At 35.1% G+C, this 25,435-nt stretch overlaps 1 protein-coding gene across 1 annotated transcript in view; it reads right to left on the bottom strand.

Moving 5' to 3' along the window:
- Positions 1-295: 295 nt before the first annotated feature.
- BOLL (boule RNA binding protein) overlaps positions 296-25,435 on the bottom strand; it is a 32,970-nt gene continuing 7,830 nt past the window's right edge. The window contains exons 2-11 of the mRNA XM_014052742.2: positions 24,173-24,316; positions 22,562-22,653; positions 20,059-20,113; positions 18,568-18,643; positions 17,071-17,195; positions 10,309-10,380; positions 9,651-9,698; positions 7,689-7,817; positions 4,361-4,459; positions 296-474 (exon numbers count right to left, since the gene is read on the bottom strand). Coding sequence (XP_013908217.2) covers positions 316-474; positions 4,361-4,459; positions 7,689-7,817; positions 9,651-9,698; positions 10,309-10,380; positions 17,071-17,195; positions 18,568-18,643; positions 20,059-20,113; positions 22,562-22,653; positions 24,173-24,301 — 984 coding nt within the window. The 5' untranslated portion in view covers positions 24,302-24,316 and the 3' untranslated portion in view covers positions 296-315. The remainder of the gene's footprint in view (positions 475-4,360; positions 4,460-7,688; positions 7,818-9,650; positions 9,699-10,308; positions 10,381-17,070; positions 17,196-18,567; positions 18,644-20,058; positions 20,114-22,561; positions 22,654-24,172; positions 24,317-25,435) is intronic.

The raw sequence follows: 25,435 nt of genomic DNA, 5'->3' as shown, positions 1-25,435 counted from the left end.
TTTATCAGATGAAGATAAATGCTAGGCTTACCTTACAACATAAAGATGCTGGTTTTAAAATGTATTGTTTAAAACAAGCAATATATGCACAGTGTGCATATTACAAATTGGTTTGTGTCACAATAGTAATATACCAATTGATAACAGTAACCATGATTTTTATCCTGCAGTTTATGTTTACTAACTTTATGTTCATAAGAGCAAGGGTTTTTTAAATACCCTTACACAAGAGAAGAATTTTGCATTCAGCAAATATAAGATGCTATAAAATTACATACCTTTAAGAGTTAACATATTTGGTAGATACCTAACATTTTATTTAACAGAGTCTGTAGAGGAAGAAGTATTGAGCATACTGTCATCTGATCTGTAATCTTTTCTAGGGTGAAAATGAGGAGTTCGTGCATATCGAGGTTTCAAACTCATAGATGAAGGATGAGAAAAATTTCTTCTCACTGAATGTATCCTGGATTCCTAAAAATAATAACAAAACAAAACTCACATTCACAAAAACCACACCGCTTTATTCTGTAATAGTTTAAATAAAAGCATGAAATTCTGCTAAATCTGTTCAATTAAAAAAAGGAAGTTTCCAAAAGGAAAATGAACATATAGAAATACAGCCTGAAAAGACAGACAATAATTTACAACATGTTGTAAACAATCCCATTAACTAAATTCATTTCTTTACCTTGATAAACTACTAACAAAAATAAATTGAATGCTGGTATCTTTAGTTATAATTTGTCAAACTGAATCTCAACATAATTAACATATATAATTTTCAAAGTAAGCAAGCTAATGAACAGCAATGAGCAGTAATATGCAGATAAAATACTTTTAGCAATCACAAAACCACATAACTCCATAAAGTATGTAATTAAATTAATCAAAGGTTTGGGTTGCTTTCCCAGATACTAAACCAATGAAGGAAACCTCAAAGATAACAGCAAAGCACTGATTTCTGAGGAAAAAAACTTCATAAAAAAGAATCTAACTATGAGATAACATAAACTCCAATGACACATTTAGCACTATACTTGACACTATATAATAAAATCTTATTTCAAAACAATTTCAATAAACTATGGCAAAAATAAAACAAAATTATATTTAAGTGAAAAATCTTTAAAATTTTTCTGGCTAGGACTTAAGGCATTAATAAAAATGAACATACTAGCCACTCTAAATTTCTTACTTCAAACTGCACCTTGATTTCTGGGTAAATAAATGCAGGATTGATAAAGGTCAATTAATTCTTTTATACGGAATGGGAGAAAAAAAAGCAATAGTAAAATTCAAAATTTTGCAAGAAACAAAAAACAGCCCAAAAACTGTTCTCAATCTTAGTTATCTATTAAAAAGTTGGACTTACTTAAAATCACAGATAAATCTAATGATTTCGCAACTAGCACCATCATTAAATGCTTTTTATTTCAAAGATAATTATAGTAAGAAAGATCTAATTACATATGCAAACATGAGACATCAAACTGGACTCAAATGGAACTCAAGGCATGACAAGAAATGCTTATTGAAGGAAGAAATCTATTATGGTTAATATATTTGCGAATAACTTGAAAAATAAAGAGATCCTAAAAGAAAAAAAGATGTACTAGAGAAAGAGAACAGAAGTTGAATTAAACAATTTATTAGCAAGTATTACGGATTGCTACCTTTAAGTAATAGAGAGATAGGCTTTGGATTCTACCTGAGTGACCTGTTCCATTTTCACAAAGAACACTTGGGAAAAGGTGGGTTACATCTTCAAAGCCTGAAAAGTACCGTGTTTTCCCGAAAATACAACCTGTCCTGAAACTAAAGCCCTGTCACATTTTTCGTGTGGGCAAAAATATAAGCCTACTCCCAAAAATAAACCCCCTGGACAAACCCCCACCTCCGGCCAGGCAGAGCACCGCTCACCGACATAGCTGTATCCTGAAGGCACCAAGCCGCAGGAGCCGGTGGGGGGGAGAAAGGCACTCACATTGCTTGCTGCCTTCGGGATACCACTAGGTTGGGGAGTGGCGTTCTGCCTGGCCGGAGGGGGGAATTGGCCAGCTCTCCCTGAAGCAGCTGCTGCCACTGCACTCCGGGCATAACGGCTTCTCTGGTTCCAAACTCCCTGCCAAGTCTTCCAGCAGCGACCGCTCTAGGAGTGCGTTCTATGGTTGTGGGCTGGCTGCTGGAAGACTCTCTAAGAGTCTTCTGGACAAAGAGTCTTCCCTGAGCCAGCCCACAACCATAGAGCACACTCCTAGAGTGGCTGCTGCAGGAAGACTCGGCAGCAGAGTTTGGGAGTTTGGAACTGGAACTGGAAGACATTATGCTCGGAGCGCGGCGGTGCCTGCTGCAGGGAGAGTTGGGCCTGGACATGTTGAGGATAGGGGCATGCCTGCTGGGGACGGAACAGGCACTCGCGCAACCCCCTTCTCCAGCCTGGCAGAGCTCCATGCACTGACCTAGGGGGTATCCCTAATATGCTAAACTGCGGGAGCTGGGGAGTGGGCAGAGCACCACATGGCTTGGTGCCTTAGGGATACCCCCTGGGTCAGTGAATGGCGCTCTGCCCAGCTGGAGAGGGGGTTTGCCGGGCGGTTGCTCGTGAGCTTGGTCACCTCATGGCTGCTTCGCCCCTGAGGCTGTGCCCGACTCTTCGGGAGCCAGTTCACAAGAGAGCAGCTGCCCAGCAACCCCAAAACAATAAGCCCTCCCCTATAATAAGCACAAGTCCATATTTTGTAAGTAAAAAGAAAATAAGACCCTGTCGTATTTTTGGGGAAACACGGTAAACATTTGGCATATATCTTGCCAGTCTCATCAGGAAGGCATTAAACTAAAAAAAAAAAGGGTGACGAAGGCCCAGAACATATACTCAGCCAAGAACTGGGGTCAATAAAGTAGAATGCAAAGGGAGAAGCAAAAGGACAAGACTGGGACTCTGAATTTCACAGAAAACTAAAACAGTAGGTGGTGCCACTCAAAACCTGAGTTTTCTACATCAATGCCCAGAAGATATAGAATTAAAGAGATTGCTAAGGAGAAATATGATGTGACAATATATATGTGAAATTTGATGTAATAATACTTGTAACTAGTGCATGCCAATGGAATGGTACAAGTTACCATATTTTTGGAGTATAAGATGCACCGGAGCATAAGACGCACCAAGGTTTTGAAGAGGCAAATTTTTAAAAAGTAGATAGGTAGGTAGAGGGATAGAGAGGGAGAGAAATACAGTAGGTAGGTAGGGAGAGAGAGAGAAAGAGTAGGTAGGTAGGTAGATGTTTCCAGATGTATTTATCCATGTGCTGGAGAAGGAAATCGCTGACAATCTGCAGCACTTGATCAACGTAATTCTCATCAAACAGTTAAAGAGCTTTCCAAAAGGGGAAAAAAAGATTTTGCACTCTGCAAACCTCCCAAAAACAGACTGTTTTTCACGAAAATGGGTCCGTTTTTTAAAAAAAGGCATGAATAGCTGGGTGGGGGGCCGCAAAACTGAGCAAAAAAAGGCCCGTTTTTTTGCAAAAACGGGCCTAGTTTTTTTTTTTTTTTCAAAAAAATTGCATGCATAGCCTTATGGAGGCTTATAGAGTGCTGCTGGGGCCTGGGGGGCAAAAAATGGCCCCTTTTTTACTCATTTCTGCCCTCCCCAGCCCCCAGCACCTCTCTGAAAGCCTCCATAAGGCTATGCATGGCCATTTTGATGAAGGGGCGGGGCTTCGGGAGGCAAAAAAATGCTGTATTCAGTGTATAAGACGCACCCAGATTTTCAGCCTTTTTGAGGAAAAAAGGGATATCTTATACTCCGAAAAATACGGTATTTAAAAGGATCAGAATCAATAGAGTGCTGTCCTGCATGTAAACTATACTTGCACAGAAACTCAAGAATCAGTAGAATTTTTAGTGGATTCCCTATAGCAATCTGTATTCTCTGAAAACTTGCTTTGAATTGCAGAAACAAAAGAGAAAAGAAATTAAAATATATTGCTAGGTTCTTGAAAAGAGGTTAAGGTTCAAAAATGTCATTATGTTGTTACACTATATTCCCAAAACTTGGAATTTCTACATTATATGGAAAATATTTGGACAGATTTGCCTGGGGGTACAAAGCAGATGATAATAGATTTCGGAAAAATGATTATCTTTTACTAGAAGGAAACCTCTGAGGACTCAAAACATGCCTAAATAGCAACAGCTTTCCATTTATTAAATCTGGATCCAAATCCAACCTTTTTTTTTTGTTTGGAGAAGAAAGTATTATGCTCCTCCCCTTTTTTTGCAATAATATTTTCAACTTGAGTTTTTCCTGATTTCTAAAACACGTCAACTGGTACAAAAAAATTAGAAGCCTTACTTTAATAGTCTCCGATTGCATCACAGGGGCTGGCATGGCTATGGCACTTGGAGCATAAACTTGGTGATATGCTGCTTGAACTCCATGATCAGTATATGGCTGGTAGGCAAACAAATATTTCAACTTCTTTTTAGAATTAAATATATCTTCAGTATATGAACAACAATCAAAATTGGATTTTCAGTTTAAACCCTTTTTCACATTCTACTAAGCTAGAAGTCAACTAGTCAACTTCACTGATTCTAGTCTTAACATTCTGCCCTCCAAATTTACATTCTTTTTAATTTTATCATCATGCAACTTGGGTTAGTCTTTTGGACTGGAAAGCAGATTTGGAATTCTATGAAAATATTCTTTGCGTTTCAATAAATTGATTACATGTGGGACAGGGAAGCTTGCCTATGTGGTGACAGCTGCATTGTCACTTTTTATTAGAATGTAAAAATTTTCTGCATTCTATCCAGCAGCTCTGGTTTATCGCTACCATTTTTTTAAAGGAAGAAAATACTTGAAAAACTCTGGTGTAACACCCAGCAGCTTTATTTTCTACAAAAGCCTGTATATTTATATAAACAACACTTAGAAGCATTCTTGTTAAAAAAAAAAAAAAGGAAGGTTGAGGCGTAAACAAATGACTGCAAATCTCTCTGCAGTCAGTCAATTGTTCTCTTGACTTCATCTTTAAGTTCTTCATGTTCCCGCACTAACACATTTTGGTATTTTAACCATTTTTCTTTGTCCATTGTTTCTTAAAATGTTTCTTGTGCTGAGACCAATACATACAAGATGGGCTTTTATTTATTCCAAATGCTTAAAATGACACTTCTCACATAATGATTTAAAATCTACATTAATTTTTAGTTTGTTGTGCCACCTGAATCTCAGGTTATATATTTCTTTTTGTAACATTTTCTTACTTCTCAGCAATACCCACTCTTTCAGCCAAATCAAATCACTCCCTCAAAATACAGTTTGAAATCAGCAATCCTTCTCCCCCCATCTTTTATACATTATGTTATACATTACATATATATGTATGTATATGTTTATGTATGTATGTGTGTGTGTGTATATATATGTATGTATGTATGTATTGTGTCACAACCCCTGGTATGCCTATATATATATGTATGTGTGTGTGTGTGTGTGTATGTGTGTGTGTGTGTTTTATTTGTGCTTCCTCCCATAATTGGGGCTTACCAGGGGTTGTAACACTCTCTCTCTCTCTCTCTCTCTCTCTCTCTCTACATACATACATACATACATACATACATACATACATACATACATATATTTAGTCACAACCCCTGGTATGCCCCAATTATGGGAGGAAGCTAACTGCTTCCATTATCTGTCAATCGGCTCGTCACAAGAGTCCATCATGACAGAAACCCAATATTTTTACTGTTGCCTTTTGTACATTTGTGTTGTATTTTTGCTGATAAATAAACAAAGGGAGACTAGTATAGATCTATTTCAAGCTATTTAGTCTCATCAGCTAGCCATACCCTTACTGGTATTCGAACCTGTGCTATATTACATCTTAGGCAGACGTCTTCGCCATTAAGCCACAGGCTCTCCTCCTTATCAGCTGAAGCCATGGAGGAAGATATGTATGTATGTATGTATGTATGTATGTATGTATGTATGTATGTATGTGTGTATACATACATATACATACATACATACATATATATACACACACACACACACACACATACATACATGCACACACACATCTTTAACTTTTAGCATTATTTGCTATGTTTACGGGTATATACAGTTTTTCACTTTACTATATTTTCTAGGTACTTTTTATGTATTAATTTTTTGTCTAATTTCTAGTGAACTGTACCACCTATTTCAGATCTTAAAGTATTCTGTTTCCTCTCTATCTTTTAATTCCATGGTTAATTTATTCATTTCTGCACAGTTGAGCACTTTTTTTTTTAATTATCATTGCATTTGAAGGAATGTTTTCTTGTTTCCAATTCTGAGCAAAAGTAATTTTGGCTGTGGTTATTATATGGAATATGATATATTGAATTTCTTTGCTTAGGTTTCTCTTTATAATCCCCAGTAGAAACAGTTCTGGTTTCATCTCTACTTTTTGTTCCCTAATTTCTTCTAACCATTTTTTTATTTTCATCCAATATTTATTAGTTTTTGGGCAGGTCCACCACATATGGTAGAATGTCCCTTGTTCATGATTGCATCTCCAACAGTTTGCCAACATATTAGGAAACATTTTGGCCAATCTTGCCGGGGGTAAATGCCAACGCTAAAACATTTTGTACATGTTTTCCTTATAAGCTGCTGACATCATCAGTATATAATTTTTCTCACATAATTTTTCCCAGTGTTCCAATTCAACGTTGTATCCAAATTTTTGGCTCCAAATTATCAGTCTCTTTCACTGTTTCCTCTTCCATTTAAAATTTTAAGAAACAGTTGTATGCTTTAGTTATCATTTTTCTTCTGTCCCAAATGAACAGTATCTCATTGAGACAGACCCTGGATGATAATTTGTAGAGTCTGCACACCTATGTAATGATAATAGGCCTTCCAATAGCAAAAAGGAATATATGTATATAAGCTTTCAAAATGTGTTGAAATCTATAAAATAAAAGCTAGTTTATAGATTGTTGGTGATCTGGAGTAATAAAAATTAAATTAAGAAGTGGTAATACAAAAAACACAATGTCCTATACTGACAAAAGATAAATCAGTAGGCTTAATTCTAAACAGCTCCCTCCAAATTCTTCAAGACAAAGAGACTGCAATCAATAAACTGAGGAGCAAATTCTGTGTGATTTGCCCATTTTCCCCTCCCCCAAACAAGGAACTAACAATACTTTAAACATATACTGCTTTTTTTACTTTACCTGGTATTGATGAATACTAGTTGTTCATTTTAAGAAAAGGCTACAGAAGAGCACAAATCCATAATAAAGCTAATCCTGCCCCCTGGTGGAAAACCCATTATCTAACTTGAAATAAGTGTTTATATTTACAAGATACACAATCTTGAATTTAAAATGCACCTTTCTCCTGCCTCCCAAATCTTATTGTTCCAGGTTCATTTATCATCTGTTATTTTTGATAAACTTTATTTCTTAAAATATTCATCTACTTTTACTGGGGAAATTTATTCTCCTTTTCAAAGTCAGCAATAGTGTAGTAGGCAAACTGAGTGTCCTTTAGGCAGGTTTCATTTGAAGCTGTGAGCATATTTTCTCCCTCAGCTCAAAGTTGAATTTTCTGTGGATAATTCTAAAAATCATAGATTGAACAGAGCAGATACAAATATTTTACTGAATATAAATACCTCTGGAACTGCAGCTTCCATTAGGGAAAGAGGAGGAGGGACACATCCACCATCTTGTGCAATTTCCAATGGTTGATAAGTAATTTCAGAAGGATGAAGGTAAAAGAATGAAGTAGGAGAAGCAGGTGACTAAAAGAAATAAGACAAAAACTGTGGATAATTAATATGTAAATCATATAATTCAACTACATTAGGAAATTAATGTAAACTTCATTATTACTTTGATTACATTTTATATATACATAAATAAAATGTCTCCACAAAATTGAAAAAGCCCTATTTTGAAATAATTGAAAAATCTATGCCAATGTAGGTCATCAGCCAATAAAAGTAGATTTAGTCAAAAAGATTTACAATATATCTCAATATGGTTAAAACATTTTGGTTAGAATATTTTTTTCTCCTTGCTACTTCAACGTTTTTCTTTTTTTTCCCCACCAGTCAACCTTGTTCTGACATGCAAAACACGACTATCCCATACAAAAGTTTGATTTATAGCATGGGTTTCTCTGACTTATGCAGAAAATCAACAAAAAAGTTAGAAGATGAATCCCATTATTCATTCAGCAATTTCATATCATCATAACCCTTTTATGGAGTGCTGCTTTCTAGCATCAGTCTATGGCAACTGCTTTCTGAGCAACTCACAAACCAAGCAAGACACAGAAAGCTGATTTTCTTTCAAAGTCCTCCAGTATGCATATTTTATTATGCCTTAATTTTAAATAAGTATAGAGCCTTTCCCTACTACTGAATTGAAGTGCTATCTGTTCATAATTCAGCTGGCAGACAAGCTACACTAACATTATATTTGCTCTTTCCACTGCTGCTACCATTGTTGATGCCTCTATTTCGACTCACAGATTCCTCTCCAAGGTAATGCAGTATTCTGGACATTTTTCTTAAAACATCAGTATAATTTAAAGACTTTAAATCTATCACGCTTATCAGCTGAGAACAAAGTGAAGGCAATGACATGGAACGCAACAGAAAAATGATTTTACCAGGGCGTGCATGTATAGTGAATGTGAAAGGCACATAATTTGAGCTGTGAATTAAATCTATTAATAACAACTATGTGCCTTAAAAGTTATTTCAGAATGCTTGAAATTCCATAAAGGCAGTGCTTTAGTAATTTGTAGTAATTGTTATAAAACCTTTTTTAAAATCCTATTGAGCTATTATTTAATAAAGATTGCATACTTTCTTTAAAAATGGTATATTTTGAAAAAATATGTGCATGCATATGTGTGTGCAACTAGCTCTTAGTTTGAATAGCTTACTTTAAAAGGTTCTATTTTTCAACTTTCTTCTCCATGCAAGTAGTCCATTTTCTATCTTCCAAAATATTATAAGCAATTAAAAAGCAATCCAAACTCTACGACATTTGATTAGTGTCAGCTAAAATGCACCAAACAATAATAGAGAATGCAATGTTTTTCCATACAAATAAAATGTCTTTCAATTATTTGGGGAAAGTTTTAAGGTCAAAATAGCTGGGTTCTAATCACAGAACACTATTTGACATTGAAACATTCCTAAATTCGAATGGTTTGATTCAAAATATGATCCATATCCTTACGTTCTATGTTAATTTGTTAATAACATTTTTTTTTAAATCTTGAAATGATACAATCTTTCTCAATATAACATGTGAATTCATCTGTCAGAGATTCACTGAAAAGTGGGTGACTGAGGAACTTAGCACATTATCAACCTTAATTCTTATAATCAGTTGCCAGGAATAATCAGAAAACTATGTGGTGTTTTCAACATGATACATCAAAATCCTGTTTGTAACTATGATTTCAACAAACTATACTTAGTGATTACTCAATCATAAAAAGTACTAATAACTAATAATAAATACTACCGTATTTTTGTTCTTTTGTAAGAATTTCATATGGAGATTAAACAGAATAGCAAAATGTGGGAAGGAGATTGAAAAATATTTCAACTTACCTGGGGAATACTCCACTGCCATTGTCCAGGAAGACATTGTGCAGGAGCCTAGGATAGATAAAAACATTTTTTGTTAATACTCTTTCTAATCAAAATTCTAAAGCAATGTATACTATACATTCAGGCAATCTTGACCATATGTTTAATGACCTGGAGATCATTAATGTAATGGAGATGCTGAAAAAACTGACTTACAACTGGTCATCACATAACCATTGCAGCATCCTGTCATGCGATCATGATTCGGACACTAGGTAACTGGCATATATCCAGGACCATATGATCACCATTTCCTAGCTGGCTTCTGACAAGCAAAGTTAATGAGGGAAGCTGGATTAATGATGTGATTTGCTTAATAACCATGGCAAAAATGATCATAAAATCGGGTGCAACTCACTTAAGGACTGCCTTGCTTAGCAATGAAAGTTCCAGTCCCAATTATGGTCATAAGTCAAAAACTGATAATACAAACTTTAAATAAAATAAACATTGAAACCATTACAATTAATAAAAAAGCTAAAATACTATTAATCAATAACATACAAATGGAATACATTCATAATTTTTCAGTGTTTTTGTTACATAAACAAAAAGAAGTGTAATTAATGATTTCCCTTATTTACAATCATATTGAACAAATGCAATCTTTCATTGTTACCTGATAGTGATATGTTGGTTGTTGATAAATTGGTTGAGCTAACATCACAGGAGAACTAGAAATTGAGCGTGACTTTAAAAAGAAGAAAATAACATCAATTAGTATTTTGCAGAGATGGAAATTACCTGTAGGCACATGGTGAGTCAATGTCTTTCTAGCTTTGGCTGGTTAGCAAGACAGTTTTTGCAAGGGAAATAAATGCTAGATCCGAGCTGGCAAAATCTCTCTGGAACAAGGGAGAGATTTGTGGTGATCATTGATATGACTCTGTATAGCCACTCATGTGTAGATCATGAAATTGCAGTTTTTATGGTTGGCTTATGAGTAGACTGGCGGGGATTCAGGATTACATCAAGCTCACACTCATAAACCAGACTTTATGGATATCACATTTGACAGGATCTTATATCTTAAATCACTTGGTTTTTAAAAATTGTTTGTATATTAGAGAGTGTAAAACCTTCAGATCAGCAAGGTATTATTGTATTCATCAGCTGAGTTTTTATCCCTTTAAAAGATGGTGTAAATTTGACTTTAAAAGTTTTAAGGATACTAGATAGATTTTGGAAGATTAATAATTAAGGGGACAGAGGACTTAGAATTATAGTTTTGAATTATTTCGAATATATTTTCTGATGGGAAAATGTAGATTGCGTTGATTGTTTTTTAATGATAAGGAGACCTTGAAGGTTGGACTATAGAGCCAGAGGATAAAGAAAATGGAAATTGAAGGCTTTGGAATATCTCCACATAGGTTTTTTGACAAAATCGTTGAAATGTTTGATAAAATTGACAAAGCATAATAAAGTTGGATATCTATGAAAATAATTTGAATGGGAATTTAAATGTAATGGAAATAGATCTGACGACTTATTACCTAAAGGAGATAAACAGATGCTAAACAGGAAACTGATTTGGACTTTTTCTTCTGGATATAAAAGAACTCTGCTAAGATTAGGAGAGACTTTTTTTAGAAGTGACAAAGGGATACTTTACTAATTGATACAAAAAAAATATGTTAAGTTCTGAAGAATTTTCACTTTGAAGCACAAATGATAGGACAAACTCTAGGACTTTTTTTTTTTGAAGGAGTTAAGTATAATTTTAAAAACTTAGAAAAGGTTTGCAAAATTGGCTTATTATTGTTAAAAATAGCTATATCTGTTTCCCTTTACTGGACTTTTGATGACAAAAGATTTATTGACCTAGAATTTGGACTTTATTTTCTTTATTTAAGAGATATGCTTTGGGGGAAAGAGAGATTATGTTTTATTTAGACAGTGCAGAGCTACCAAAATTGTTTTTATCTGCTAGGATGAACAGGGAAGTTACCATACTTTTCGGTCTATAAGACACACTCCCCCCACCAAAAAAGGGGGTGGAAATCTTAGAGCGAATGTTGCCAAAGCCCTCCTACCTGCCATCCTCCACCCTTCGGCCTCTTCCTCCCAGCAATTTGCCTCCTTGCAGCAAAGAGCAAATAGCCTGATCAGCTTCAGTACAACCTGACTTAGCTTGAGCAGTTGATTGCCAGTTGGATCGGCCTCCCGGAATACCACCAATCAGCTGTTCCAGGCTGCGGGGATTGCCTATCACTGCCTCCGCACACCGTATTTTTGGCCTCTGCATACTCCATTTTCGGCCCATTCCAGATAGTGGGAATCTCCACCACCTATTGCCACTGAATGGCAGTGGTGATCCCTGCCTCCTGGAATGGCCCAAAAACCAGATGTGCGGAGGCTGAAAATGGGGTATGGAGGTGGCGGTGATCTCCGCAGCCTGGAACAGCCGATCAGCGATATTCCGGGAGGCCGATCCAACCGGCAATCAACTGCTCGTGCTAAATCAGGCTGTGCTGAACCTGACCAGGCTGTTTGCTGCAAGGAGGCAAATTGCTGGGAGGCAGAGGCAGATTTTGTTTTCCTCTCCAAAAGCTAGCTGTGTCTTATGGTCCAGAGCATTTTATAGTGCAAAAAAATACGGCACTTATTTTCTCTTTTCTTTCTTTTCCCTTTTCACACCCCTCATTTTTTCCTTTGTACTTTTCTTTTTATATTTTGTATTGATTTTTATTTTTTATTTATAATTCTTAATAAAAATACTTGAAAAATGTATTTTGTTCAGGTATACTCAGGGTTTAAATGTTACTTAGAAATACAGTGTACTCATGGTGTATTGAGATACCCTTCACTTTTGTCAATTTTATTATGCTGCAGCTTGATTCTATAGTTGTTGAAATTCATTTTTTCTCATTAATCTACACTCAGTGTCTGATAATGATAAAGTGAAAACATTTTAGAAATGTCTGTTAATTTATTAAAAAGAAAAAACTGAAATATTACATTGGCATAAGTATTCAGACCCTTCATTCTTTGATACTTCGTTGAAGCATCTTTGGGAGCAATCACAGCCTAGAGCCTTTTTTGGTGTCATGCAACAAGTGTTGCATACCTGGATTGGGAGAGTTTCTGCCATTCTTCCTTCTCAAACTCAGTCAGGTTGGATGGCGACTGTTGGTGGATAGCTATTTTCAGGTCCCTCCAGAGATGGTCAATAGGGTTCACGTAAGGGCTCTCGCTGGGCCACTCTAGGACATTTAGAGTTGTCCCTAAGCCACCCCTGCATTGTCTTGGCTGTGTAATTAGGATCGTTGTCATGTTGGAAAGTTAACCTTCAGTGCAGACTGAGGTCCTGAGCGCTGTGGAACAGGTTTTCATTGAGGATATCCCTGCACTTTCCATCATTCAGCTTTCCCTCAACCCTGACCAGTCTCCCAGTCCCTGCTGCTGAAAAACAACAAAGCTTCACTGTTGGGGATGATATTGGGCAGTTGATGAGAGGTAGCTGGTTTCTTCCATACGATACCATAGAATTGAGATTGAAGAGTTCAATCTGTGTGCACAATTATTAAGCATGCTGTATTTTGGAGGATTAATTTTATTATTGAACAACTACAGTGCTCTTGGTCAATCCAAAATGAAACCTCAAACCTGAATATTTAAGAAAATAAAAGTGAGGTTATAGCTTTCTTAGGAGAATATCTATGTCTGCACAATTATTGGACAACTATTAGTGTGCAGAATTATTATGCAACTAAATGAAAAATTAAATTTTCCCATCTCATTTATTTTCATTTGTAAAAGTGAGAATAATAAACAAACAACTCAAAATTTACAAATAAACATTTCTGACAGTTCAAAAAAATCAGTGACCAATACCGACCAATACCAGTGACCTATTGACTATTTGCAACAAAACACCCCAATATCTTAGCAATTATAAGAGTGCTGCATCCCTCTGAAAGACTTTTTACAATTTTTGACTTTTCAGAGTTAAATCTCTTTTTAGCCCATTTTGTCTGAGGAAAAGAAGTTGCTTAATAATTATGCATACCTTGATATAGGATGTTGATCTCCTTAGTGTAATGAAGATCTCCCTCATTACACAAATACATATCACCCGATCATAAGCATTTAAGTTTATATAGCCTGGAGGTGGAAAATATGCATACAAAGGATGATATGGTCAAAATACTCACTTGCCTAATAATTGTGCCTTCAGTGTAGATTTGATCAGACCAGAGAATCTTACTCCTTACAGTTTGAGAGATCTTCAAGTGCTTTTTTGCAAACTCCAAGTAGACTTTCATGAAGTGAGGAGAGGCTTCCATCTAGACACTTTGCCATAAAGTCCAAACTGGTGGAGGGGCTACAGTGATGGCTATTCTTCTTGAACTCTGTCTCATTTCCACACAGGATCTCTAGAGCTCATTGAGTTATTAGTCTTCTCTCTTACTAAGGCCTTTCTTCCCCTATTGCTGAGTTTGACCAGGTGACTAGCTGTCAGAAGAGTCCTGGTTGTGCCAAACTTCTTTCATTTCAGAATTATGTAGGCCACTGTGCTCCTAGGGATCTTCAGTGCAGCAGAAATTCTATTGTAGCTGTCCCTAGATCTGTACCTTGCAATAATTCTGCCTCTGAGCTCTGCAGGCAATTGCTTTGACCTTATGGCTCTTGTTCTGCTACAGTTTGCATTGTTAGCTGTGAGGCCTTCTAGAGAGAGGTGTCTGCCTTTCCAAATCATGTCCAATCAATTTAATTTACCACAGGTGGACTTCAGAAAGATGTCAGCAACAATCAAGAGAAATGGGAGGCACAAGAGCTAAATTGCAAATGTTGTTCCAAAGGGTCTGAACATTTATGCCAATGTGATATTTTTGATATTCAAATTTCTAGCTTCTATAATATCTCAAGACCTAAAATAGACCCCTAACATCAAAAACGTCCTCAAAAAAGCACAACAAAGAATATTCTTTCTGTGCTAATTCAGGAAATTCAAACTGCCCAAGGAGCTGCTGATACAGTTCTACAGAGCAATTATTGAGTCTGTCCTCTACACCTCTATAACTGTGTGGTTTGGTTCTGCAACCCAACAAGAGAGACACAGACTTCAGAGGATAATCAGAACTGCAGAAAAAACAATTACTGCCAACCTGCCTTCCATTGAGGACCTGTACACTGCATGAGTCAAAAAGAGGGCTGTGAAAATATTTACAGACCCCTCGCATCCTGGACATATATTGTTTCAACTCTTACCCTCAAAACGACGCTATAGAGCACGGCACACCAAGACAACTAGACACAGGAACAGTTTTTTCCTGAACACTGCTAAACAAATAATTCCCTCACCACTGTCAAACCATTCACTAAGGCTGCATTACTATTACTATTAGTCCTCTCATCGTTCCTATCATTCATCTCCTCCTACTTATGATTGCAGAACTGTAACTTGTTGCTTGTATCCTTACGATTGATATTGATTTTGATTGTTTCCTGATTGCTTACTTGTATCCTATGACTTTTATTAAGTGTTGTACCTTATGATTCCTGCTGAATGTATCTTTTCTTTTATGTACACTGAGAACATATGCACCAAAGATAAATTCCTTGTGTGTCCAATCGCACTTGGCCAATAAAGAATTATATTCCATTCCATATTTCAGGTTTTTCTTTCTTTTTAATAAATTTACAGACATTTTTAAAATTCCGTCTTCACTGAGTGTAGATTAATTAGAAAAAAAATGAATTTCAACAACTGTAGAATCAGGCATAACAAAATTGACAAAGTTGAAGGGGGTCTGAGTACTTTCTGAATGCACTGTATACTTGCATTGTTAAAATACTAGTTTTTGTAAAAGAGGATGAATAAGTTTCATTCAGTAACTTAATGCACATCTTGTCTAGGATTGTGTGCTCTACCTGCTTCGTCATCCATGGCAGACTCCCTCATCCTTTCATTTCCGGAGAACCTTGAGTGAATCTTTGAGGGAGATAGGCAGTTCAGAAATGTGAAACATAAATAATTTGTATACGTATCTTTTTTGCCTTCAAACCAGTCTTTATTCCTGGATACTTCCTGGATACGTCTCTACAGTTTTCTCAGCAAAATTTCAGAAGTGGTTTATCACTGCCTGCTACCTAAAAGCTGAGAAACAATGACTGGCCCGAGGCCACCCTGTTGACTTTGTGCTGAAGGTGGTACTAGAACTCATGAACTCCCGGTTTCTATCTTGATGCTTTAACCAGTACACCAAACAGGTTCTCATATGCATCAATACTAATTTATTATTAGAATTTGGGGTTTTTGACTTTTCTTAGATCCCTGTAATAGCCACTTGTGGAACACTACTTCTGTAAAATAAAAAGGTTAAGACCAGAAAAAAAAAGTTTATTGTGACATCTATGTTGTGGAACAAGCTTTTTCTAAAAGTTAAATGGGCCTCCTTTGTATCAGCTTTCTGGAAGCTCTTCCAGAGGGCTTTTAAAAAATAACCATTTGCCTTTTTTCTTAAGTTTTATTTTTTTAGTATTTAATTATAGCTAACAGTATTATAGATCTGTATTTGTGTATAATGTAGTGTTATTTTGTCTTATTGGGTAAACTTTTATTGTATTTAGGAGTCTTTTTAAGACTTGGCAACACACAAATTTCATAAATAAAATTTGAAACCAGTTTTGAAATAAACTGAAGTTGACTATGATAAATATTAACCATCATAAAACCACTATACTGTTTTATACATAACACTTATCTATAATTTGGTTTGTTTATTTTGGGTTTGATGTGAAAAGTAGTTGGAAGCAGTCCACTTAGTTAATCATGATTTAGTCTTTGTTTAGTGCTGTTTGTGAATGCAGTATTCATCAAGCCAACACAATGAGGAAGCTGGCAAGGAAAGTTGCAAATTGCTCCATTAAGTTGCTCCTGATTCTTCACCTGCCTGCAGCATCTCCCCCACCCATAACAGCCTCTGCTGGCTCTTCCTGCCTTCTGTGAAATATGGACAATTTGATTGCCCTTTACCCTGATGCATGAATGGTCTGTATTGGTTCTCCTCAGTCTTCACAATTTAGGTGTGATCTGTGCTATCCCTCCTAGGCCTCCTGCATGGCTTGTGCCAGCTTTCTCAGGCCCTCCTCCCTTCCTGCCTTCCTTAGGTGGGACTCCCATCTCTTCCAGCTTAATGACCCACATATTTTTAGGTTACAACAGCAACCCAAACTTCTCAGGACTGCTATCGTAACCCATGAACTACCTGCATTATTATTATTTGCAACAGCTGCATGGAATAAAATGGCAAAGGCAACACTGTTATAAATCTGCTGCATTAACCACAGTTTACAAAGCATGGTAACACAAAGAGAAATAAAATAAAGCAAATAACTTATCAGAAAATCTGATATTCCTATATAAAAGAATTACCCATGGTTGAGGAACAGACGTAACTTCAGGAGTGTGAAAATAAGCTACTCCATTATGGTAAGTGTATGGATATCCAGTTGAAGTTGTTAAGTACATTGTTCCAGCTGCTGGCATTATACTGGAACCTGAAATAATGACAGAATAAAAATTTGTATCTTTTTATTTTATCATTTTGTGCTCTTAGAATAACAAGTATTTAGTTAGTAAAAATCAGATATATAACATGTGTAAGTTTGAAAATTTGGCGACAAAATAATTAATCAGACATGGAGGCGTCTATTAAATTTCCTAAACAGGAATTTTAAGTGCACACAAATCATTTTATAGGTAGGATTTTATTGATGGAACAGAGAATTAGAGTGGTAATTTTCCTAGAGTCAATCAGTTTGGTGGCTATAACAAATCTAAGTCTAAATCTGCATCATGAGTAACAGGAAAACACGGTACAGAACTTAGAATATAATTCTAAATTAGGCAATAGTGATAAACCGGTAGTCCCTGACTTAAACCTACAACTGGGATGGGAATTTGTTGCTAAGCAAGGCAGTGATAAAGCACATCACATGACTACATCACTTAGCAATGAGGATTTTATACTCGACATTGCCACATTAATTGAATTCTGTGGGTCATTAGCTAAGGACCCGCCCCAATCCAAGCTAATCTAGGCTTCCCTTTCAAGGGACATACAACAGATCCTGGTACTTGCAGCCATTGCAGCACCGCCCAGTCACATAATTGTGATTTCAATCAGCTTGCAATTAAGTTGCAGTGTCCTGTGGTCACATGACTACCATTTGCAACATTCACTGCCAACTCTGGACACCCAAAACCAATGGGGAAATCAGGAGAGGGTGCAAATGGTGATCATGTGACTGAGATGCTGTGACTGTATGGGAATTAGGTGACAGTAGCAAGTGGGATTACTGGAACTCCTATAGTAAATCAGTGCAGTCATGTGATGTCACGCTTTACAACTGTGTTACTTAAGTGACAGAATTCCTGGTCCCAATTATGGTTAGTAAGCAAGGACTATCTGTAGAACATTATTTCACCACAATGCAAATGAAATATTTATTGTCTTTAGCATTTGCATGGGAGAAGTGTGTGTCTAAAAATTTTCCATGGTCAACAGGTTCCACTTCAGGCAAATTTCAAAGTTTTATAATATCTCTTTATCAGGTTGAAGGGAAATATTGTGGTTGTCCCTTAGCAATTTGAATGGCTGAAAGTGAAGAGAAAAGAGTAGTAGGTGGAGAAATAACCCTCATGTGGCCAGACTGAATGCCACATGGAGAGATTCTAGATTGTTGATGTAACATGAATAAATAGGGTGAACCAGAAGGCTCATTTCATTTCATTTCATTTCATTTTCCCTTTATTCATGTGCAGCAAATAGTCTCTTGATTTTAGTAGCTTAATGGTTATGTCTAGTGCTCTGCTTGAAAGGGATTTCACTGCAGCCTGGGCAAAGAGGGAGATAAAACAAATACATACGAGGAATCCCTACTTGTTGTTTTCTTATTGCTGGACCAATGTTCAGTTTCTTATCTTTATAATTTAATTTTTCAGCCTAAACAAAACAAAGGAAATTTGTTATTTATATTACTTACTTCTAAATCTTGTTTTACAAAATGTTTACAAGCAATCCAACATTTTTTTCAGATATTTATTTCAATAAATATCTTACAAAAAATCTCTTGCAATTTTTTGGGGGGATACTTGGTTACTATTACAATTCTTTTGTTCAAATAATTAATATTACTATATAAGGATTTTGAGAATGTAAAATTCAAAAGATATGAATTCAAAATATAAAACAATCCCTAGATCCCCCCCCCCCTTACATTTTCTTCAGGGTACTGACTTTAAATTATAAACTCCTTAATATCTTGGAACCAAGGGTTTTGAAGGACTAGGAATGCCTATTTCTTTATGTTCCTTTGACTAAAATAAAATTGTGTTGGGGGGTATTTGACATGCCATATCATGTTAAGCATTTGATAGCTATCCAAAAGTAGCTTTCTTCAAGTAATTGCCTGTTGCCTCTAGTCCTGGGTCTAGGACAATTTGCCATGGCCAACTTGCCACTGTAACTTGCTACAGCCAACTCATCATGGTCAACTCGCAGTGTGACAATTCAACACTGTATTAATTGTTTCGTTCAGTTATTTTTATTATTGGTGACCACGTTTTCTTCAAAATTATTACTACCGCGTATATTTCTGGATTGATTTTATTTTATTAATATTGGCTACGATTCCATCAAAATTAACATTGTATTTGTTGAATTGTCCCATAGTGAGTTGTCCTGTAGCCAGTTAGCCGTGGCGAGTTGTATCATTCTGCTAGCCCTTCCCAATAAGGTAAGACATTGTCTGTCATCTTTATTTTTTTCTGTGCCATGTAAAAGCAATTTCAAACTTCTAGGTCTCCTGCTGTGATTTTTAACTTTCTACTGGACAATCAGTGCCCCACTGGGTCATTACCAGAGTTATTTTCTTATCTAATGATCATAGGAGGGCAAAAAAGCAGTGGGAGTGACTTCCAACTTCCTGCTGGCTTCCCCATTGAATCATTGTGGGAAGCTAGAAGGGAGCATCAGAAAACTTCTACCCTCCCTTAATTGCCATGGATACATTGACTGGAAACGAAGACAGCTTAAAAAAATCTTTTTGCACATTTCAATCCATTTCTCTGCTTTTGAACATCCCATTCCTATAACACAATGCCCATGAGCATAAGAGTAGTCCAAATGTCTATGGTATCTGAAAAAGACCCTCTGTATCTCCTGTAAGTAACTTGCACAATTCTCTCTTGTACCCATAGCTTTAATATTGATTATACATTATGGCAGCTATTTTTTGATGGTGTCTACCAAATCTGAAAAAATAATGTTCCTACAGACTTCAAATAACGATCTTCACAAGTATGTAAACATGAGAAGATTACTACTATCTATGTATATAAAATAAAATAATCATTTACCTCTTGTAAAATTTTTTGTGCATCTTCCTGAGTTTCAAATGTGACAAACCCGTACCTAAGTAAAATAACAGAAATTATTTTCCTTAAAGTACATTATACATGCACTCTTTCAAAAAGTTAATGTGCCTGAGAATTTTGAGACACTCTGTAGTTATAAAAAAGGAATGTGAAGCAACAAAGTGTTTGTTTCAGCCCATCTAATGAGAACAAGGCTTTTAAAAAACATTTACCCCAAAGAGAAAACAGATTATGAAAAGAAACATATTACTTCCATGTGTTTATAGTATTTATAGAAGAAAAAGTTTAAGCCACAGGCCTAAAACAGTGCCCCCAAAACAAATTCTTATTAACAAGAAAAAAAAACACTATCTCATAACACTATCTTCTTCCTATGTTAATCAAAACAGAATTCTAGAAGTTAAGAACCACAGCACTTTACATAAACACTATCTTCTTCCTATGTTAATCAAAACAGAATTCTAGAAGTTAAGAACCACAGCACTTTACATGTGGAATTGAAAAGTGAAGATTTTGTTGTAACTCTAGCTTGACAATAGACATATACCCAAGTAAGGCTTATGTGAGACAAAAGCAATAATAGATAAAACTCAGAATGGTATGCAAATAAAACTAGCATAAATGCTAATATAAACTTACACCCTTAATGCTTTGGTTAGGTTGTACATTTTTTTGTTTGTCCTTTTTAAAAAATGTGTGATTTCTGGAACTGTTCTGATTTACATTAGGACAGTGTAGCAATATTTGATTCTAGGTCAAATTTCCAAATTCACTAATGCTGAAGAAAAATACATTCAATATAAACTGAAGCTGTAATTAGCATAAAAGATATCCTTCTGGAATTACTTTCAATAAAATCAATCTATTTTTCAAACTGAGAATTCTTTCATTTCAATTTGCTATTTTTATGAAACTTTGCATTGAAATATATGTATCTGCCAACTATAATGATTTTTAAAATAAGGTTTCAAGTGAAGAAATAATTTATTTGCATAAAATGACATATAGCTTTTCAGTGGGATTTGTATAGATGAATAGGATGCTTATTTTTAACTATGATATAATTCTTGATACAGTTGAATGGCTGTAGTGAATTCCAAATGAAAACCATGCAGCTGAAGTTCTTTTCCTTGATTCTTTGAACCAATTATGCTTTACATCATATTCTAAATACAAGAAAAGTAGGACTGTAATCAATCAATAATAGAAAATAAGTTTATTTGTCCAAAATCTTCACGTGCTCTTGGCAGGGTGGCAAGTTATAGTAATAAATGAATATGCCTATGTATCTCAATAAAAGTATAAAGAAATACCACATAGGCAGGTATGAGTATAGCCATAGAAATAAACAAGTGAAATGAAGCACCTTCTGATAAAGATGTACTTGTGATCAGTACAAAGAAAGTATCTATCACAGAAATAAAAATAATTACCTAGAATTCGAGCCTAAATAAGAGGAAAGAGCTTGAAATGCAATGTGGGTGAACGTTTTGCCTTGTGAGACAATTTACTTATATAGCTAATCCTTGTTTAGCAACCACAATTGGAAACAGGATCTTGATCATTAAGCGAAGTTAGGTGAAGCCTTTGACTGTGCTTATGATCTTACTTCAGTTTTCCTTTGCTTTACAGACCTGCAAAGGTTGTAAATTACTTTTTCATCACTGTTGTAACTGCTGTTACTAAACAAGGAAGTTGTTAAAGGGATGGAGAGAGAAGACTATTTGCAAAGGATGAGACTGTCCTCATCTATTTAGTACAGTAATGGAAATAGAAATTAGCACTCTTTACATAGCTGTTACTGGTGTTATTGTACCCTTCCTATGAAAAGATTGTACCAAAGAAGAGACAATTAAAAGATATAGCCATTATATGGTTATTTGCAACAACAATGAGCTATTATTTTATCTGCCTGAACATTGTAAAAGGATATGCGATGTCTAAAAATAATGTCAATGTAAGCTAGCTTGGTGAATCAAATATATTTCTTTCTGGGATCAATTTTGTTCTCCATTGATTGAGTGTAGGAAACCTCTACAATTCTGCAAAACAACAGTATTTTTCTAGAAATATTTTGGAAACATTCAGTCATATGGAAGTGTGATCTGTAATACTTCTAATTATTCAAGAAAATAGACCTGTGGTAACACCTATTACAGGCAGTATGTTTAGTTTGGAATATCATTTCAATATCTTCAAACTGAATAATGAAGATTGAAGAGTAAATCTGTGAATATTGCTACTAAACCTAGAAGATGATAGCCAACACTTTAGGAACAGATTAGATTGGAAACAGAAACATAGCTGATGAAACTACCAATATATATTTTTACTAAAAAACCTAACACAGTTTAAACTTTAAACTTATTTCCAGATAATTTGCTTACAGAATTATAGGACTTTTATGCCATGTTCTTAATTTTTGGAAGACTATATACGGTCTCTCATCAATATATTAACTTAATAAATGTTTTACTTTACTAACCCTTTTGATACTCCAGCTCTGTCATTTACTATTTTTACTTCTTTTACACAGCCGTATTGGGAAAAAAATTTCCTCAGGTCATTCTCGTTAGTCTATTAAAATAAATAAAAGGGGGAGTGGGAAGAGAGAAAGAATAAGACTGTATCTTATAATACTAGTAAATCTAGTTAAAATACAATTATCACTTAATAATGACATTCTTTTAATAACTGGCATGTTTGTTCAATCAAAACTAATTTCAATCTATCCATTTATACACTATTTTGAAAGTTACATTACTTTCCAATTATATTCTTCAGCAGTTTGAACAATAAGGATACCTACAGTCTTTTCTAAAGTGGACCAATTGTTCTAGACTTATCCATATTGTATATAATTTCCACTTCCATCTCCTATGGTATTCTGAAATGTGTTTTTTTTTTAAAAGGGAAATAATAAAAGGAGAGAAAATTCAGCAGTTTCTTTGGATATATTGGCATGCCTGATAATGGTTTTCAAGACCATTTTCCAGAAAACCTACTCTGAAAAGACACACAAAGAAGTGTTATTACAGGAAATAAAATGGGAAGGATTCAACTTTTTAAAAAAATGAATCACTTTGGAAGCGTTTTGTAAAAACAAAGTGCTAAACAGGATACAACAAATAGCAATTGCACTGAGACTTACATACTACTTCATAGTACTTTACAGTCCTCTCTAAACAGTTTGCAGTCAGCATATTGAACCCAACAATATAGGTCCTCATTTTACCGACCTCGGAAGGAGAATGGAACAGCTGGCAGTCGGCAGAATTAGCCTGCAATACTGCATTCTAACCACTGTGCCATGATGGCTCTCTCTATAAATTGAATAATATATTTAAGAGTTAATATTTCATTATTAGCACTTTTAAGTTTTTAATGCTGGGTGCATATTTAGATATTTTACTAAGCTATGATGGAAGGGAATATATTTTCAAATATGTATGTTTTCTGTAGTGTCTAAGAATATAGATACTTTTGCTTTTGCTCTTAATTAATTGCAACACTGGCCTTTGAATAGATTGGAAGTGGCTAGTATACACTTCTCTCAACATACATCTTCTCATTCATAATTGCTTATAGGGAAAAATGCACACTTTTCCATAGAAAAGTGTCAATAGAAGGTCCTGTGGATGAAAGCAGTGAGAGGACGTTACCTGGATATTTTCAAGGATACTACTTGGATATTTTCAAACTCAAGGTGAATAATTTGAAAAACTAAAAAGTGAAATACTTCTGAGTGATTTTATGGGTGAATGAAAGATTTAAAAAACAGTTAAAAAAAGGTAGAACTATTAGAGAGCATGGCTAATAAGTTAGGATGATTCCCTTCACAAAGACACTAGTAAATTTGTTCTGGAAAATCCCGAGCCTACTGAAATAGAGTGGGAGACTGGAATCTATTATAATGACAATACCATTTTATTAGACAGCAACAGCAACAAAGGGATGAGAAGGGGGAGACGTAACACTTATTTTCTGTATCTACCAGACAATAAAATGATAAGAATAAATTCTTAGATATATGTAACAATATAAAAACAATTCTATTACAATAAAAGTTGGACTGTTATTCAGTCATCCAAATTACCTTAAAATCAATTCCTCCAACAAAGATTCGATTAGGAATAACTGTTCCAAACCTTGGGGCACTGGTGGTGTTATTTAAAGGCACCGGCGACACAGTCTTAGGAGATGGAGACAAAGAATCAGTTTGCATCTGATTTGCAGTTTGCTGTTTAAAAGAACATATTCTTGTTAAATATATTTTCAATCTAATATATTATGGATTTTCAAAAAATTAAAATGAGGAAAAAAAACAAACAAGTTATAATCATTTTTAGGGAATGGAAGCATTTTTACTTTAATCCAGAAGTAATTTAATGCTACAATACCAAAAGTTTATCTCTTGTATTATGTTTTCATATACAGGTAGTCCCTCAGTTACGTGCCCTTCTGTGCCTTTTCTCGCCGGCAAACTTAGGCCTGTTCTGTGCGACTGCACTGAAAGCCTGAAGCAATGAAACAGGCAAAGAAACCGGGACAGAGAGATCTTTGCAAGATAAGTGAGTCTCCACAGGCAAGTGTCTGTGAAGACCCAGCTGAGGGGGGCGGGGGCGGGGATAGGCAGGGTGAATGTTGCAGAGCCTCTGTGGTAATTCGTAAGAGCAAACAACTGCCATGGTGCTGCAACATTCGTAATTTTGGGACTTTTTTATAAAAGCTAGGGGGTGCTAACTTCGAACATTTGCTAAGAGAATGCTCATAATCTAGGGATTACCTGTACTGAACTCTTAATTCTATAAAGTTCTAAAAGTTATTATTTTATGTGTATTAAATATTGTCTTAACTTAAAAGAATAAAGTTCTTTAAAAAAATATGTATGAACATTATGCCTGCTTTATTAAATAGGATATTTGTATCCTCTCTTTTCTTAGAACAGTTCATCTGTACAATGAAACTTACATTTAACCTAGAAAGTAAAACACTAATTTAAAATAAAAATTTGAATTCCTCATAATTAAATTGTACATTAAAAACATTTTTCATTTAGCTTTTAAAAAATATATCATTACTTAAGCTATACATTTCAAATTGTTTCGGAAGAGTTCCACTGCATAAAAATGAAGTTATATGAAATCAGATATCTGACAAATAGTTAATATCATATATATATGCTTTTTTAAACAGGGATAAAATAACAACAATGGAGAGAACTCTATCTATCTGAGAAAGAGCTTATTTACTATTAGAATGGGTCCCAGACTTTTGATAATTTTTAATAAATCAATTTGCATGTTTTCTCATTTATAATGCTTGCTTCTAAACTTATTTCAAAATACTGTATGTAAAG

The sequence above is a fragment of the Thamnophis sirtalis genome, unplaced genomic scaffold, assembly GCF_051295495.1.
Source record: "Thamnophis sirtalis isolate CommonGarterSnake01/CBP01778 unplaced genomic scaffold, rThaSir2_p1.2 scaffold_1, whole genome shotgun sequence".
Classification (NCBI taxonomy): domain Eukaryota; kingdom Metazoa; phylum Chordata; class Lepidosauria; order Squamata; family Natricidae; genus Thamnophis; species Thamnophis sirtalis.
Note: the sequence above shows the minus strand (reverse complement) of the source record. Positions and strands in the feature narration are given on the sequence as shown.